The sequence below is a fragment of the Nelumbo lutea genome, chromosome 3, assembly GCF_056320005.1.
Source record: "Nelumbo lutea isolate HS-2025 chromosome 3, American lotus-T2T, whole genome shotgun sequence".
NCBI classification, from domain to species: domain Eukaryota; kingdom Viridiplantae; phylum Streptophyta; class Magnoliopsida; order Proteales; family Nelumbonaceae; genus Nelumbo; species Nelumbo lutea.
This window is the reverse complement of record NC_142686.1, coordinates 2378674-2398193: the sequence shown is the minus strand read 5'-3', so window position 1 is coordinate 2398193 and position 19520 is coordinate 2378674. Positions and strand designations below refer to the sequence as shown.

The window sequence follows — 19520 nt, the reverse complement described above, 5'->3', positions numbered from 1 at the left end:
CTTTCCCTTTGACAGTTTGGATTATGTACCAGGGTGCCGGAAATCCAAGAAACTTGCAGATTTCTACGGGGAGGTGCTGGTGAGTATTTGTAGCACCCGAGGTAGTAGGGGAAGGAATTAATCAATTAATGTAGCAGTCTGAGAGCTTGTCTTGCTACGCCTGCGTTGTTTTTCTTGAGATGGGTTGTGTTCGGTCTTTGCTGCTTCCTTGGTTCGTGAGTGTCAAGTCTTTTTTGGGTCTTTTGTTTTCTGTGCTGGGCCTACTGCCCTAGGCCTTATTCAGATGGTTTGGCGTTTTGAGGGTCTTGGTTTGGTTTGCGGCTTTGGGTGTTGATGTGATATGGGCCTGGGCCCGTTGTTGATAGAGTAGAGACATGTGGGCAAGAAATGCAGTGCGATACCAATAAGTAACTTGAACTTATATATTTCATCAAAACCTTTGGACTCTTAAGATTTGGCTTTCTAGGTTTTGGTCCTATCAGATAACCCAATGGTTGAGATGGTCACTTGGCAGTTGGCAGCCCTTCAAATAGGAGGCATCTATAGGATAAAACCCATGAAAACGCAGGCTTTCGTGATATGGCACTAATGGGCCCTGAGTTCAGATTGATGCCCCACAGAGCGCCCCTCACATACATATTTCACCGTGCAATGGAACATTTTCCGTATTAATTGTCATGGGAGATGTTTCCGAGATGTGCTGTGGGGTGCCATGCAAATTCATGGGTCTCACATGTACTCTGCTTTGCCCCAGCACCAGTTTGGTTTCCTTGTAATGTGTAGTAATAATTATGTAATAAAAGAGAGAGAGAGAGAAAAGAAGAATGATATCGGACCAAATTTCAAATGGTTATTGAAAGGAGATGGGAGATAAATCAGTGATCGTGATTCTCATTTCTAGTTTCTAAAGATAAAGCAATTAATGATACCAAACCAAATAAATCAAGAAATATAGAATAATGATGACGTAGTAAAGAGAAAAAAAAATTAAGGAGGATAAGAAATTATTGTGATTCAAACGGTTGAACTTGAAATGATAAGCTATCATGATATGATAGATTAAAGTCAAAAAGAATTAGCTGGTATAAGGCAAAGGCATTTAATCTTGTTTTGCACAGTGATCATTTTGAATGACAAAAATAAACATTATTAATTCATGGAAGATATATAAGTATTACAATTTATCTACTGAACTTGAACCGAAATGAAATTACAGTTTGATTTGAAAACGAATACTTAAATATATATTGCCATCAAATCTCCAACTAATTAATGAAAAGCCAAATAACAACTTACTAGTCAAATGTGGTATGATCGTCATCCTCGTTGCTTCTCTCTATTTACTACTTTTTCTGGGTTTTGGGGGGGTAGCTGCTAAACTCTAAATTGAAGTTTTAATGGGTCTAAGTGCTGAAGCGGAAACCTTACAACATTGTCGTTCTTAACTCACATAGAATAAAAAAGGGTTTATGTGCCTTTTCACCGCTTTGGTGTAGAGACATTTTTATTTAACCAAAATTTTATAGATAGAAATTAGGCTCACAGGATATATTTAAGTTTGTTCATAATTTTAAGATATTCAATTTATGAAAACTTAGGATATATTTAAAATTTTTATCATTTAGTTATTTAAAACATTAAGGCCCCATTATCTGGGTAAATGTATTTATTCGGGTAAGTGTTTTCTAAGAAAGATTTATCCCGGTAAACCTAATGACCAATTTAGTCATAAAAAATTATTTAAGTTTGTTGAAAAAATTTAAGGTATTCAATTTATGAAAACTTAGGATATATTTAAAATTTTTACCTAGAGGTGTTCACATTAAATGTCAAACTGACCAAACTGGCCCGACTCAGCCCGAGTTAGTCGATTGTTCAAAGTCATTAGTTGGTTTTGATTTGCATCAAAAAATAAACCGACAACTTGGTTCAGTTTCGGTTTTCATACAAGTCAAATCGAACTGAACCAATCCTATATTTTTAAATAATTATTTATTAGTCCCTACCCTATATGTTAAATGTTGATATATCTTATTTGTATTTTATTTTGAACTTTGAAAAAAAAATTGGTTATTTATGATAAAAACTAAAAACGTAAACCAATACAAATATAATACAATGGTACAATATTTAATTCGGTTTTGTATAAATTTAAATATATATTGACAAAAAAGCAGTTTTTGCATAAAAAACTAATCGATTTAAATATATATTTTGGTTTTGCATAAAAAATAAAAAGAAATAAACTTAAATATAAATAGATATTTTAGTTTAAAAAATATATAAAACTGACTAAACCGATAAACTGACCCAAACTGACCCTTCATGTTTGGGTTGGTTTTGCTTCAGGGTCAGTCGGTTTCGGTTTAATCAATAAGTAAACCAATTGGGTTAGGTTGGTTGAAAAAAAATGACTCAAACCAACCCAACCTGACCCATGAACACCTCTATTTTTACCATTTAGTTACCCGAGTAAGTATTTTCCAAGAAAGATTTATACAGATAAGTGTATTTGTCCATGTTCTTTTATTTCTTACTCAATAAGAATTAATGACTTTCCCCCTAGGTGGGAAAATTATTTATCCACTTAATAGGTGAAACCCAGGAAAATAAACTTTCTTTAATCCCATATAAATCTGAGAAGAGAAAATGGATTTCCCTCTCAAAAAAAAGAAAACAAAACGCCCCCTAAGAGAGGTTTAAATATTTTATTAATAAACAAAGGGCCCAATTTAAGTAATTGTACCTAAAATCAATTTATGTATTTGATATGACAGAAGATAACAATCAAAGAGTTGAGGAAAAAGCTTTTGACAACCCTTTTATTTTTGGGTAAAAATGTAAAATACAAAAACCTTCCTGAAGTTTTTAACAATCATAAAATCTTCCCCTATAATTTCATTTTAATAAATACCTCTCCTAAATTTTTTAGAAACTCAAGAAAAACCTTCATTCTATCACAGAAAATGTTAGATTGATGCATTATTTTTTTTTCAAATACCTATTTTACCATTTTGTAAAAGGGAAAATTCCCAATAGGTACCTTGTACTTTAGGTCGAGTGCCAATTTAGTATCCAATCTTTAAAACGCGACAATCTAATACTTGAACTTTCATTTTGCAACAATCTAATACTTAAACTCCCACCCTTGCTCCTCTGTGTAAATTCCCAACCTCCACGGCAACCGCTTCAAATGCGTGGACTGTGTACACGTTATTAAGAATGTCGAACAGCAATTTAAATACAGAGGTGGGTGTTTCTTTTTTTCTTCGGATTATGCCCTTTCCCTTTGCATTTCTGCTTTTACAATTTTCGAATGTTGAGATGCATTTCCTTTTGGATGATTGGTTGCAGCCAATAATCTGCGCGAATACGCTCTGTGCAAAAAGAACAAAGTGGGCATTGCTTTGCCGAGAGAGCAAATTTGCAGATTGGCAGAGGGTTCGGTTGCAAGAGATACCAGCAGGCTCTCAAGCTTTCCAAATTTGACGAGTATAATTGCATCTCATTTTCTGCTTCTACAGGATCATTTTCACGGGTACTGTTGTCGTAATACCTGGCATAATGGCATTAGCGTCACCGGGTAAGAGAGCTGAATGCCGCCGAGAAGCCTCCCAGCGTTAGATTTCTGCTGCTGGAAATGAAGGTGTTAGGGGTTTACGGGCATTGGGAGTGAGAGACCTTAACTATCGCCTTGCCTTCATTGCCAACTCAGTGCAGGTTGATCAGTTGAAGGTGTTCAGGTAGTTGTTTCGATGTCAGTCTGGCAAAGTTTGTAAATTTCTTCCATTCAATCAGCTCACTCTGCCCTCCTTCCTTCGGTTGTACCTGGATGGGTGTTTCATATCGGAGTCCTAGATAAAGTTCATTCGTTCTTCACTTGCGCAAATACTTATCTCGTATATGTGATGCAGACTAAATATAGAACGCCATGACCGCCGATCCTTCTGCTTTGTGTCTAGGCCTTGGCCCATTTATCTCATTGTTGGCATCATATATACGGCCATCTGATTTTTAACTGTCATAATTAGCAGATTGTTTTAATTTGGATCTTTAAGTGGATAACTTTTTGCCGCACGTCATGCTTGTTTTTGGTAATCTATATCCATGTGGACTCATTGAATGTTTTCTGTAGATCATTTTCCCACATGCCTGTTGTACTTGAGGTTGAGGACTACTGTCTGTCCAAAAAAACAATGGTTGACCCCAGATCCTCCATGATGCCACTATGCCTCAGGCTCTGATTCCCTATCAAGGGGTTTCCATGTATACATGCCATGAAAGCATCCAACAACGTTCAGCCTTCAATGAAACATGTTGCCGAATGAACATTTTTTCCTAGTGGGCCTTATCATTTGCATTCTACATTTCTTTTTTTTTTTTTTGGGGTAACAATTTGCATTTAGAGGATGAGTGTCTTTCTTTCAATCCTCTGACAGGAATAAGAACTAGATAGCATTCTTAAGACGCGTTAAGCACCCCAATATTGTAAGGTTAAAGGCTTATTACTGGGCTGCTGTGATGAAAAGTTTCTTTGGTGGTGATGTTGGGGTGGAACCGGGCATGGCTGGAGCCATTGTTGCAAGTATTCTTCGATGCGGTGAAGAACGTCTGGCTGATGATGGGTGGAGGCTTCACCTCCATCAAGAGATTTGGGTTCTTGGAACCTGATCTTCGTTTTCAAGGGTAATTTTGATATTTTTAAAAGTCTTAATTTGCACATGAGGTCACGTGATATGCATAATTAATGGTCTATTAACGGTAGGTACTAGGTTGTGGCAAAATGAAAGCTTGGGTATTAGATTGTTGCCTTTTGAAGTTTGGGTACTAAATTGGCACTCGACCTAAAGTACAGAGTACCTATCAGGAATTTTTCCCTTTTATAAATTATTTTACATACAAAATTACTGAAATAACCCTATTTTAATTCAACAAAATACATATTTTAGTAATTTTGTATGTATTGAAATGATCGTTAAAGTAGGTTTTTGTAAAATTAAAATGGAGTTATTTCAGTAATTTTATGTAAAATAATTTATAAAAGGGTAGAATGGATATTTGAAAAAAACTGATGCATCAATCTAGAGTTTCTCAAAAGTTTAGGAAAGGTATATATTAAACTGAAACTACCGAAAAGGTTTTTATGATTGTCAGAAAATTGAAGGGAGGTTTTTGTATTTTACCCTTTATTTTTTTATCAAATCAAACCAAACGTAGTTTAAGTTTGGGCGAACGGGTAATCTGACGTGGATAAGTGACTGAATTGGCGTCCCGTAATTGGGGGCAGGTGCTACCCACTGTTATCTCGGGGGCATATTTGTAATTCGAATACCATCATGTTTATTTTTCGTTTTCTTTTGTCATTTTTTTTCAAGCAGAACCCGCCAGAAAATGGGAAGTTTCCGTTTCCATCTCCGCCCATGCTAGAGGTTGCATCGCAAGCCGATCTCTCTGTCTTCTGTTCTAACTTCCAAGTACCAGCAAAGCAATTCGGAACTCGAATTATCGAACTTCACTAATGGCGGCAGTGACAAGATACTGGGTGGTTTCCCTTCCCGTTCAAGCATCTGCTTCATCCCTTTGGACTCGTTTACGGGAAGAGATCTCCAAGCACACCTTCGACACTCTTGTTTACCGGGTAAATTTAACCAGAACAACATGTTCAAGCATTTCTTCAAGTCATATCTCCAAATTAAATAAAATATTTGTTTTTTTTTCCTCAAAATTTTATTGAACCTTGTATGTAGTTTATATATTTTTCTTTAAACTTTGCAGTTCAATACGCCTGATCTCCGTGTAGGAACTCTAGATTTTCTTCTGTCACTCAGCGACGATCTTTTGAAAGTAAATAATTCATGATTCAAAAACCCAATTCCTTATCTCCTCATTTTACGTTGAAGTTTTTAACTTTTCCTTTCTTTTGATTTGTGGGGTATGTAGTCAAATAGTTTCGTTGAAGGAGTATCTCACAAGATTAGGCGTCAGATCGAGGAATTAGAGAGGACCTCAGGTGTTGAGGGCGGTGCTCTGACGGTCGATGGGGTCCCCATTGATTCATACCTTACCCGGTAATATGTTATTTGGATTAATATGGAATTCAAGTACAAGTAAGAGATGAAAGATTGTAATCTTACGCGGAATTTTATTGTCATAAAACTGAATCTGATTTTGCAATGGAAGATTCGTATGGGATGAAACAAAATACCCTACCATGTCACCCCTCCAGGAGATTGTGGATAGCATACATGTTCGAGTAGCCAAAATTGAGGACGTTCTCAAGGTAATGAATGCTTCTTCTTGTTGACTGGATTTAGTTGGTCTTTTTTATTCTATTACTCTAGCTGTCCTTTTATAATGTTATTACTTGTTACGTAAATGGACAGTTATGCAGAGAGTTGCCAATTTATAGTCATATGTTTCAAATAATAAAGGTACCCATATATAGTGGACTGTTGAAGATCTCTGGCCTGAACATACATTGGAAAAAGCAAACCTAGCACCACTTTGCCTCAAGTCTTTGTTTAGGGCGGAACAGTGAACATTCTTGTAGCTCCATTGACAGGTCATTGTAGGGTCTAGGACTAGTAGTGGACAAATACTGACAGAATAAAGGGAATTTATTGGTGGTATTACCTGGTTTTGAAATAGAGCGCTGAAGGTTGAATTCCATTATGGTAGTTGAAGTTGCACAAAAATTTGCCTACTCAATTGTGAAATTCTTCTGCAGATACCAAGCACCTTACATGCAAGATAACATCCATCTGGTCACAGTTTGTGAATTTCCTTCTACTAGAATTCCTTTCCAGAGAGATGCAAATGCAATCCTCTGCCCCTCTGAAGTAGAGTAGATTGTCAAAACAGATTGCAGACAATAGTTTCATTTAGAACAATTTCACTTTATCTTCTTTAGATTGATCCGTGTCTTTGGAATTTTTATTTTCCTGACTTTTCCAGGTATGCGTTGCTGAGTATAACAATGTACGCAGTCAGCTTAATGCAATAAACCGAAAGCAAAGTGGAAGGTATTATTTGAGGCTACAAAACCTTTTAGGATTGAATCTTTCAAAAAATAGGGTATGATGTTATATACCCAAAATGTGTATACATCTTGAGGAAGGTAATGGGCTAGGAGGTGAAAATTGTAGTGTACATTAGATGATGCACTTTGATATGCAAAATGACAAATACAACTCATGACCCTAGGAAACAACAATTGTCAAGGCATAGAACTGTCTCTATACAGAAAAGCCCTTCTATCTCCAATCTTGCCATTTTACTGGCAGGTGAATTGAGCTCTTTTGAAAGTTGAAATCTATCTGAACAGACATTGAGGATAAAATTCCCTTTGATATGAATAGACATTGAGCTCACTAGGAGTCCATCTGTTCTTGCATTGTCTTTTATTACTAGGTAGTCTGATAAAAAAGCTAGGCAATTTGCATGTGGAACTCCTATTAAGATTTCTTTATCTGATCTGTCTTTACATAATTGCAGCTTAGCTGTCCGTGACCTTTCAAATTTGGCGAAGCCAGAGGATATAATTACAACGGAACATTTAGTAACGCTCCTTGCAATTGTTCCTAAGTATTCACAGAAGGACTGGTTGTCAAGCTATGAAAAACTTACTAATTATGTGGTAAGATTTGTTTATGGATCATTAGATTTTTTTGCCGGTGATGGTTCAGCAGAAAGACTGCTTTTGAATCTATGGATGACTTACTAATTATGTTGGTATATTTTAATGTTATGTGATGGACTTTAGGTCTTGCATCTTTAATATGAGAACATGAAATGAAGTATTTCTTGACTAGATGTTTCAAAGAATCTGACATGAAGATCACTTCCATGAGATGCTCTAATTGGAATACATGGAGCATCAGGGTGTGTGTATATATATATTCAGGAGCCTCTATTCTCCATGCTAAGATATATGGTTTGGCTAATAATTGTTATGTTTTAGGTTATGGCAAGTGCTTGAGGAGGATTGGTTTTTCTTTGGTTTACGTTTAGTTGGTTTTTTGAGATTTGGGAGAGGATATCTGAAACATTGAGGTGATTTCTTTAAGAAAAGGAGCTGAAGGTTTTTCCAGCTGTTTTGGGTGGGCTTGGGCCATTCTGTTGTTGTTGAGTCTTGGTGGTAGCATGTTGTGTTTTTCCAAGTGTTTTTGTGGGTTTGAGCATGTTGAGCTTCGTTTCATTAGGGTGTTTTTTTTTTGGGGGGGGGGGATCTTTTGCTTTGTTTGAGGTGAAACCTTGTCACCAGAATTTGTATTCTCACTCCATTTTTTTTTTAATGAATTTCTCCTTGTGGTCAAAATAATGATATGTATTAATTAAGCTAAACTATTTAGGTTCCCAGGTCCTCCAAGAAGTTGCATGAGGACAATGAATATGCCCTTTACACTGTTATGTTATTCGGACATGTTGCTGATAATTTCAAAACAAGCGCACGTGAAAAAGGTTTTCAGGTGAATTTTTCATGCACTATTTTTTTTTTTGAAAAATAGCCTGACCTCATGGATCGGATCTCTTAAAAGTTTACTTGCTGGTATTCTCAGGCAAAATGGATTCAAAATGCATAGCAAATTTTAAACTAATCGTTCTTCCTTATATGAGATTGATTTTGGTGGAAGATGTCTTCATAATAGGGGCTTGTATTGTTATTTTTTGTGATTCAGATTCGTGAATTTGAATATAGCCCAGAAGCACAGGAAGGTCAAAATAGAGAGATGGAAAGACTCATGGAAGATCAGGAAACTTTGAGAGGTTCTCTTCTTCAGTGGTGCTATACTAGTTATGGGGAGGTAAAATTTATATTTGTAGCCATATTGTCCTTGGGCATTCAATAGTTTCTAAATTGGAAAATCTCATTCTTTTCCTTTGCAGTAAACCTACATTTCTGGGAAAATACTAATATTCAGTTTCAAAAACTTGTGTAGTCTTTCATTTGTACTTAAAACAGTTTCTTAGATCAAGCAGGACAAGAGAATGCAACTAAGTTATTATTGCATATATGTTAACTTCCAGAGGTCTTTCAACCTAACATTTAGTTGGTACCTGACCTCAAATGGCTGGGATTAAGGAGTTAGTTACATAGGTAAAAAATTTTCTTGTTTTCAAGACCGCCTGATTGCTTGAAGTTGGGAGATCTTAATCTATCCATCTTCTTTGCCTTCAGTAATATCCAAGAAGTCTGGTAAATTGGAAAGTTAAGTTAGATTGCTTTAATTTGTTTTGTCTTTCAGGTGTACTTTCAAGTTGCAACTTTTTTCTTTGTCCACGTTATATTCCAATTTCCGTGTTACAGACAGAGTATCCTCTCTAAGCTTTATCTCATGCTTTCTCTTTAAAAATTGCCAATTATGGGAAAGATTTTTTGAGTAGGCAGGTTTATGGTTAATTCTTTCAAGATTACTGTTGATTCTAAAACTGTTTAGTGATCAAGTAGTAGTGATTCTTATGCACAAAAATGATAAGAGTATATCAAAAAACAATAGCATAAAACTTTAGATATCTTCCACTGGTACTCTTTCTGGTATTGCCAACTCTAGAACAGTTTTTTTTTTCTTTAAATAATCTAGTTACTGTTAGAATGCTCGAGTCAGGGGTATTTTGGTCATTCTGGTGTATCTTATTGAAAGTGAAATGTCTATTGTATCTGAGTTTAAGTTATGTGTTCCATCTTCTATGAGGGACAAAATTGTCTTTCTTGTAACTCAAGTTTTTCATGAATAAAAGTCAAGTGGGTCGGCTAGGAGAGGTAAGTTTGTACATCCTCTCTTCTAGTCTGGCCGAATACTTTTCTCCTCTCCTTCTTCTTCTTTCTCTTTTCTTTCTTCTTTCTTCTTCTCTACTTTGACTTAGAAACAACTAGGGTTTATTCACATGGTATCAGGGCATTAAGGTCTACTGTTCATTTTTTTTCTTGTTGCTATCTTCTTCCTGGGTTCGCCGCCAGCTTCACAGTAGGTTTCTTCATCCTACAGTTGATCTGATTGAAGACTCGATAAAGGGCTGAAAAGGAGTTGCCGTTTTGAGGGCCTGGAGGTGAGAATGCCTCTGGCCGGTGCTGTGGTGGTCGTTGAAGTGGTATACTAGACCCTCTATTCAGTGTACGAAGAGGGCTGGTCGTATACAGGTATGGACACTGCTGTCGTGTGTTCAGAAATGGACTGTGAATGCTGATTTTTTTTTTGTGTGCATCGAAAGTTAGTTGTTGTGGTGCTGGGTGAAACTGATACACATATCAGTCATGTTCTTTTTTTTTGTGTTTTCTTGCTGACATGTGTGCTGAAAGAAGAGTGGTAGACTGTTGATGTCCACGATAGCAGTGGTGTGGTGTTGATTGTGTTGTGGTGGCTGGCATATCTATGTTTTTAAATGCTTAAAAGCGAACCCCTAGACCTTGTGTGTAATCAGTTCTGCAGTTTGCAGAACAAGTGTTCGATGAAATGACTGAGTAATTTCAATAGTGGTGTGTTGGTGGTAAATGGTCATGCAATGTGTAGTCCAAGTGTTTGATGTATTGACTGAATGATTTCAGCTTTAGAGTGTAGTGTGTATTGTGCAGTTGAAGAAAGTGGATTGGTGGTATTGTAAGTGAGATAAGTCTTGTGACAAGTGTGAGATTGTGGTGTATATTCAGAGGAGACATAATTGAGATGGCTTCACAGTAGTTGGGAATGACAACAAAATAGGCATCATGCTCTCTTCAGATTATCTAAGTGTTCAAATGACATCCATCAAGTTGAATGGTGAGAACTATATACCATGGGCAAAATCTATGGAGGTGTTCTTGAAGGCCAAGAGGAAAGTAAAACATGTGAGGGAAGAAAAACCTTCCTCTGATTCTCCTGGGTTCAGTGATTGGGAACAAGATGATGCACAGATAATGACATGGCTTTGGAACAACATGGAACCAAAGATTAGTGTGAACTTCATGTTCCTAGATACAACCAAAGAGATCTGGGATCATGTTAAAAAGTTGTACTCTGGACAAGACAACACAACTAAGGTATATTAGTTATACCAAGAGTACTTCAATTTGAAGCAAGGAAGTCAAAGCTTAGAAGAGTATTATGCAAATTTGAGAAACATCCGCGATGAGCTAAATGTGTATCACCCTTTCACATTAGATGTCCAGATCCAACAACAGCAACATGAACAACTTGATGTGACTAGGTTTCTTGTGAGCTTGAAGGCTGAGTATGAGCCTGTCATAGCACAGATATTGGGGGGATCAGCTCTCCCCTCACTTGAAGAAGTTTTTGCCAGTCTTAAGAGGACATCCATTGAGCTAGTGGAACATTCTTCCTTCTCTGATAGATCTGGTTTGGTAGTGACTAAAGGGAGGAGTCGTGGAAGTAGAAGTGGTGGTGGCAGCAGTGGCCCTCCAAGCAACTGTGGTGGACACATGTTTAACCGGGCCAGTGGCCGGACTGGAAGCCGTGAGTCAGGGGGAGGCCGTGGAAAAGGAAGGGGTAATGCTTAGAGAAAATGTACACATTGTGGCTTAGAGGGGCACACAGTTAATTTCTGCTATGATTTGCGTGGTCCACCTAACACTTGGGCTAACCATGTTACATCTAAGAGTAGTAGCACAATTACTGAAAGCCAACAAACTGCACCAACCCCCTCTACGCCCACTTGTGCTTCCGGGCAAGAAATGGTGAGTGTACCATGGGCAATATATGAGCGGTTTCTTCAAACATCTCAGCAGAACACAACTACACTTGCCCATTCAGGTATGACTTGTTTAGTTTCCAAAGCCTCACCCTGGATCATTGATTCTGGCGCCTCGGACCATATGTGTGGGACTCCTGATGTATTTTCTTCCCTTTCTCACACCTCCACATCTCAGACAGTTACACATGCTAATGGTTCTACATCTCCTATTTGTGGTGTTGGTGATGTTGATCACTCTTCATTGTCTTTAGCATCTGTTTTATATGTTCCTAAGTTCCCTTTTAACCTTATGTCTGTTAGTAGATTAACCAATACCTTAATTGTTCTGTAACCTTCTATTCTTCTTCTTGTGTGTTTCAGGATCTCAAGACGGAGACGAAGATTGGTGGAGGGCATGAAGCCGATGGTTTGTATTACCTTGATGGTGGTGGCCCTCCAGTGGCTTTTCAGTCGTCTCTTACTCCTCTCCAATGGCACTACAGACTTGGTCATCCTTCTCTCAAGGCTTTGAAGCTACTAGTTCCTTCCTTGAGTCATCTTTCATCATTAGATTGTGAGTCATGTAAGTTGGGAAAACATCATCGAGTCTCATTTAGTCAAAGAATTGATAGTTGTGTCTCAGGTCCTTTTGCTTTAGTTCATTATGATGTATGAGGTCTAGTTAAAGTGGTGTCATACAATGGGTTTAAATATTTTGTAATATTTGTTGATGACTTTTCAAGGATGACATGGATCTATCTTATGAAAGACTGTAGTGAATTGTTCTCTATTTTTCAGAAATTTCATGTTGAAATACGCACTTAGTTTGGTGTTAATATGAAAATATTTCGCTTCGATAATGCCAAAGAATACATCTCCTCATCATTTCAGCAATACCTAGAACTTCATGGAATAATTCATCAAACTTCTTGTGCCTACACCCCACAACAAAACGGTGTAGCTGAACGGAAAAATAGACATCTTCTTGAAACTGCTTGGTCCTTGATGATCAATATGCATGACCCAAAGCACTTTTGGAGTGATGCTGTTCTTACATCCTGTTTTTTGATAAATCGGATGCCCATGTCAATCCTTGGAAGTCAATCCCCTTTCTCCGTGTTGTTCCCCATTTTGTCTCCCTTTCCTCTCACCCCAAGAGTCTTTGGTTGTGTTTGTTTTGTTTAGCACTTGGGGCCTGGAGTAGACAAACTAGATGCTCGGGCTACGAAGTGTATTTTTCTTGGCTACTCAAGGACTCAGAAAGGGTATAAGTGTTATAACCCTAAGTTTCATAAATTGTTTGTGTGCCCGAATGTCACCTTCTTTGAATCAATTCCTTTTTTCTCCAATGACGGGGTTTCTTCTTCTCCCTCTGTGGTTCTTCCTTTTCTGGTTGTGGACCCCCTTCTCGTAGCTCCCACTCCTACTGCAGATGCACATCATATGCCGGTTACTATAGAGAGGCCGCCAATTACTCAAGTGCATACTCGTAGAAGTGCTCCGGCTCCTCCTCCACTTCAGCACCTGTTGACAGATCCTACTACTGCTCTTTCTCCCTTAGATCTTCATCTCCCTATTGCTTTGCGGAAATGTAAACGTACTTGTACTTCTCATCCCATTTCAGACTATGTTTCCACTACTCACCTTTCTACTTCCCATTGCAAGTTTCTATCATTACTCTCTTCGGTTCCCATTCCCAAGAATGTACAGGAAGCCCTTGCCTCTCCAGGGTGGCGACAAGCCATGGAAGAAGAACTCTCTGCTCTACAACATAATCATATGTGGGAACTCACCACCCTTCCTCCTGGTAAGCACACTATTGGGTGTAAATGGGTCTATACAGTGAAGCATCTTCCTGATGGTAGTGTGGAACGATTGAAAGCACGGTTAGTGGCCAAGGGCTATTCATAGTTATATGGTGTGGACTATATGGAGACATTCTCTCCTGTGGCTAAAATTGGTTCAGTTCGGGTGTTGATCTCATTGGCTACTATGTATGATTGGCCTCTCCTACAACTTGGCATAAAAAATGCCTTCTTACATGGTGATCTTGTTGAGGTGTATATGGAGCAACCACTAGGGTTTGTTGCTCAGGGGGAGGCTGGTAAGGTGTGCAGGCTCAAAAAGACAATCTATGGACTGAAACAATCTCCTCGTGCATGGTTCGACAGGTTCAGTGAAGTGGTGAAGGCCTTTGGGATGAAACAGTGTCAGGTTGATCATTCCGTGTTTAGCTATAACTCGAAAGATGGAAAAATCTTGCTAGTCGTGTATGTGGATGATATTGTCATAACTGGAAGTGACAGCAATGGAATTGACAGACTGAAAAAATTCTTACAGGACCACTTCAATACGAAAGATCTGGAGAAGCTAAAGTATTTCTTAGGAATAAAAGTTGCGAGGTCAAAACAGGGGATCAACCTATGTCAGAGGAAATATGTTCTTGATCTACTTGAAGAAATAGGGTTGTTAGGTGCTAAACCAGAAGAGACTCCTATGGAACTCAATGCCAAGTTAAGTGTGGATGTAGGTGAAGAGTTTGATGATCCTGGAAGATACAAAAGGTTGGTGGGAAAGTTGAACTACTTGACCATTACCCGACCAGATATATCATTTTTTGTGAGTGTGGTGAGTCAATTTATGCAACATCCCTGGGTTTCTCACTGGGAAGTTGTTTTGAGAATTGTTAGGTACCTAAAGTGTGCTCCAGGTCGTGGTTTGTTATACCAAAATGGAGGACCTCTTGAGATAGTAGGGTACACAGATGCTGATTGGGCTGGCTCTATATCAGACAAGAGGTCAACCACAGGGTATTGTACCTTCCTGGGTGGAAATGTTGTAACTTGGAAGAGCAAGAAGCAAACAGTGGTGGCAATAAGTAGTGCGGAAGCAGAGTACAGGGCTATGGCCCATACCACATGTGAACTAGTATGGCTGAAGAACCTACTACAGGAGATGGGCTTCTCAATTGACAAACCCATGAAACTATACTGTGATAACCAAGCTGCTATTCACATCTCATCCAATCCTGTCTTCCATGAAAGAACTAAACATATTGAGGTGGATTGTCACTTTGTGAGAGAGAAAGTGATAAGTGGGGTAATAACTACATCTCATGTGAGCTCAGGAAATCAGTGGGCAGATATCTTCACAAAAGGATTGTCTTGGGGAAGAATAGATTACATTTGTAACAAGCTGGGACTATATGATATATACTCTCTAGCTTGAGGGGGAGTGTTAGAATGCTCGAGTCAGGGGTATTTTGGTCATTCTGGTGTATCTTATTGAAAGTGAAATGTCTATTGTATCTGAGTTTAAGTTATGTGTCCCATCTTCTATGAGGGACAAAATTGTCTTTCTTGTAACTCAAGTTTTTCATGAATAAAAGTCAAGTGGGTCGGCTAGGAGAGGTAAGTTTGTACATCCTCTCTTCTAGTCTGGCCGAATACTTTTCTCCTCTCCTTCTTCTTTCTCTTTTCTTTCTTCTTTCTTCTTCTCTACTTTGACCTAGAAACAACTAGGGTTTATTCACAGTTACTAATACTATTGTATTACTCCTATTACTATATTTTGTATATTGATCTTTATCTTGTGATTTTTTTTGTTGCTTTCTGTTGGTACATTATTTCAGGATTTCGTTTTGAATGATTTGTTTTGCAGGTTTTTAGCTCTTGGATGCACTTCTGTGCTGTACGTGTCTTTGCAGAGAGCATTCTGAGATATGGCTTGCCACCCTCGTTCTTGGTAACATGGCTTCTTAAGAATCCTCAAATTTATAATTGGATTTTTTAACCCTGGATCAAACTTTTGATGAATTATTGGTCCTTGAACTGATTTCAGGCAGCAGTTTTGGTTCCATCCATTAAAAGTGAAAAGAAAGCACGCTCTATCTTGGAGGGGCTGTGTGACAGCACACATAGGTGAGTTATAAGTATATGACATTTATAGTGTCCCTCACTAAGTGTTTTGAAAGAGAGAGGGACAAGAAAAGCACAAGGGTTTTCTAGTGCCTGAGGCACAAGGTGCAAGGCACATACTCAAACAAAGCAAGGTGCAAACGTTTTAAAAATTTCAATAAAAAATTTAATATATAAAAATATGCAAATTTGAATTTTAATAGAACTAAATGTTTTAAAAACTTATTAGCTCTTATCAAAATGTATAAGCATGAAATACAAAATAAATTCAATGTGAAAGTGAAAGAAAACAAATATGAATTATACCGAACTGCAATAAATCAAGCATATGAAATTCTTAACATGTTTGCTAATGTCCTAGTTTTTTTTTTTTTTTTTCGGTAGGGCCTATGTCCTAGTTGAATCACTTAATATAGCTATTGTGATATTAGATGTCTTGAATTTCTAATCCTAGGAGATAGGGGCTTTTACAGAGGCAGAGCGCTAGTAAGCCCAGAGGTTCAGGATCTATGCCTGAAACTTAATAAAGGGTTGATTTGTGATTTTGGTAATTTGATCATAGTTCATTTATTTTTGTGTCAAGGGTTAGAGATTATCTGTATTCTTATTGCTCATTTAGGTTGGTTTGCAGAAAGGAAGGGATAAAATGGAATATTCTCAAAAATTCATTTCTTCCCATGTTTGGTTTGTGAGATGTTATGATATGAGATGGGAAACATCTAGGATTGTAGTTCTCAATTTCTGGGAAGTAGTATCACACAATTTTGGTGTGAAAAAGTGAGGAAGGCTAGTCTAACACATGTTAGGAGATGAAATGGGAAATGTCTAGGATTGTACTTATCAATTTTTTTTTTGGTAAATGGGATCACACAATTTTGGTGTGAAAAAGTGGGAAGGAGGAAAGGCTTGTCTTACACAAACTATCTCCATAAAAATAAAAGCACTTTCTTTCTTGTTAGGGCTAACATTCCCATTCTTTTCCCTTGTGCAACCAAACAATAGAACATGAAATGATTGCATCCAGTCTTCCTTTATCTTCCCATCCCTCTAAAATCCTCCTGCAAACCAAACCTATCATTAGTGGAAATTTTGCTACCTAAGATCCTATATGCAACAATTTGGGCTTCAGGTATTCAAAGGGTCATTGTTTTTGTTTCTTTTAAAAGTTAATAGACTACTAGAAAGCTTTAACCGTTTAAAACACAAAAGTGCACAAAAAATAACTAAAAGAGCATATTTATGAAAGGTGAGCATCTGGGTGCCCTTGTGCCTTAGCCTCGGCAGCATATTTGAAAAAAGGCTATGAGGTACACCTTTTAAAACACTGCTCCCACCCCACCAGAAATTAAATAAAACAAGTTGCATTAATTATTGTATAATGTTTATGTCACAACCTAGTGGATCGACAATGGCCAGAGGAGAAGAGAATCTTTTTAGGTAATGATAGGGAATGCATGATATGTGTGGTGCATCTGCAGGAGGTTATGCATCCCCCGTCCTATAACACCTAGTGATCCCAGTCGGCCCAATAGCTCAACAATCCCCCACTGCAAACATAAACCTTTATGAATTGATCCCATTCTATGTAAGTGGTTCCATCTGGTCTTATGGTAATCACAGCATTGTAGAAATTATCCACAAACTTGACTGGACCAATATAAAAATAAATCAAGCCTGAACAGGGGATTGTTGAGGTATTGGGTTGCAACCTTTATAAAAATAAATCCAACAATACAATGATGTAAAAGCTGCCTAAGAAGAATAATGGAAATAAAGCAATAGGAGAACTAGAAAACATAAGAGAATTTAGAGATAGAAAAGTTCATGGAACGAGTTCCCACAAGAAGGTACAATTGAAACTATTTCATTGAATCAATCACTCAACTTACTCTAGGGCAATCAGGTTTCTACTAGGCCAGCCTACCTTGGCTGTTTTTCTAGTATTCTCTATTACCTTGATCTCGGTCCTTGTGAAAGAAACAAGTTCTTAATGTGCTAGAACTAAGACGTTACATGTGAGTTGCACTTAAGACAATTTCAACTCAATCTATTAGCTAATATCTTTAAGATTTAAAGAAACTATTCCTGTGCAATTTTGAAAGCAAAATGATGTCAATGCCCAGAAATATAAAAATCATATAATGCCATTAAAGGAGAAACTGGGAGATGATGATTCTCTTCTAATCTGGTTGAAATTCTTGGAACTTGAACTGCCCATCCTTGTTTGGCATCCCTGGAGGTGTCATGCTTGTGGGCCAATGGTGGGTTTTGCCACTTTCTGCCCCTTCTCTCTGATGGAGTATCACCTCACGCCTCATGGGGCTTTTTCTAGGCTCTATTAATTGCTTAGTTCTTCAGCTGAATCAAACTTTAATTTGAATTTGAAGCCCAGTAGATTCTTGTTCTCCATTTGTCCTGGCAAGGATTTCTCCTCGAGTGGTTGACAAAATGCAAGAATGATAATTTGTCCATTATTGTTCAGTTTTATCAAGAGCAGGAGTTGGGATTTGGGCTTTAGGTTTGTATGGGATTTTTCTTTGTTTTTGTTGCACCAGAGAGGCTAAATAAATTGAATTAAATTTTATCCCACTCAGATAAGAGGCTATATAAATTTTACTGCAAAATAAAAATGCAATGTTAAGTGGCATGTGTCTCATTCTAACTTTAGAATCATATTCTTTCCCAAGTAAAATCAGAAAGTTAGCTCATATCCTTCAATCACAACTCAAATCTAATTTAATTAAAAAACCTAGCATATAGGCTTTCAAGATATTACATTGCCTGGATCATTTTCTAGATAAAGTGCATTGTTTTCACAGGTTGACAGCTAAAGTCATTGTTCAGTTTTAGCCTCTTCGTGACAGCCTGAACGGTTTTGACTATACTAGGCCTCATAATGTTTGCCTGGATCTCCTGAAAATAAAAACTGTGCGAACACTCTGAGGGCATGGCATCCAGCTGCACATCGGGAGTATCTCCCATACTTGTTAAATTCATGGAGAGGTTCCCAATGTGCAGCTGAATGGTCATCCTCTCAGTGTTCTCATGGTTTTTTCTTTCCAGAAATCGCTCCTCTCATAATGTTGCCTGAAACCAGACTGAAGTCACTATAAGACTACTTTTCATTTGTACTAACGTGCATTTACGCATTTATCAATTTATGCATATAATTCATTCCTTGCAGTCCATGACTTGTAGATCCATAGATGATCAATATATTTTGTTACAGCTCCTACTGGAAATCTGAAGATGAAGGAGGGATGGCTGGTCTAGGATGTGATGCTGATGCTCATCCGTATGTCTCCTTCACAATCAATATTGTTTGAACTAATTAACTACAAGTCGGATTTTTGTGTTGCCATCAATCCGGATCCCTATATATAGGATTTCTTTTAGACTGCAATAACAATTGATGGGGATCGGAAACACTGTATAGTAGAATAAGTTGCATGATTCTTTTATTGTTTATTTAGATTATATACACAACTAGCTTTATCTTCATTCATGGGCTTTTTTTCCCTGTTTTTTTGGGGCCTCTTCGGAGGCAAAATGTTTTCCTTTATATTGCTAAATTTTGTATCTTATTTTACCTGGAGGTGAAATCTAAATATTATCATAATCCAGACAACTTTATGCAAACGGCTGCAGGTATACCTTTTCCTAACGAGACAACATTTTCTGCCTTCTCACCAATCAAAGGACAAAAAAAAAAAACTGCACTCTTTTTCTTCCTTTGGTTATTAAGGCTCAATTTGGGAAGAGTGCAAATACAAATATTTAGTTATTTACAGTGTAAAACCAATCAAAGGACAAAAAAAAAAAAACTGCACTCTTTATGACTCTTTTCTCCTTCATTTTCTCTCAAATTTTCAAAAAGAACCAATAAGATTATAAATCCAAATACAAATGAAGATAACACAGAATATCACTTTTTCCCTC

The 19520-nt window shown here is 37.5% G+C and overlaps 1 protein-coding gene across 4 annotated transcripts; it reads left to right on the top strand.

Moving 5' to 3' along the window:
- The first annotated feature begins 5347 nt into the window (after positions 1-5347).
- Positions 5348-19220, top strand: LOC148862356 (V-type proton ATPase subunit C-like). Of its 4 annotated transcripts, XR_016110225.1 has the most exons (12): positions 5373-5638; positions 5776-5844; positions 5941-6068; positions 6181-6280; positions 6955-7022; positions 7495-7636; positions 8352-8468; positions 8679-8804; positions 12046-12247; positions 15325-15408; positions 15505-15584; positions 18811-19220. XR_016110225.1 is itself a non-coding variant. In XM_088979366.1 (11 exons), the coding sequence occupies exons 1-11, from the start codon at positions 5519-5521 to the stop codon at positions 18905-18907; spliced, it is 1131 nt and encodes a 376-aa protein (XP_088835492.1). In that variant the 5' UTR covers positions 5348-5518; the 3' UTR covers positions 18908-19220. The 4 variants fall into 4 exon arrangements, 3 of the variants coding, with proteins under 3 accessions (XP_088835492.1, XP_088835493.1, XP_088835494.1); XM_088979366.1 differs by lacking the exon at positions 12046-12247 and having other exon boundaries at positions 5348-5638; XM_088979368.1 differs by lacking the exon at positions 12046-12247 and having other exon boundaries at positions 18766-19220.
- Positions 19221-19520: the final 300 nt, after the last annotated feature.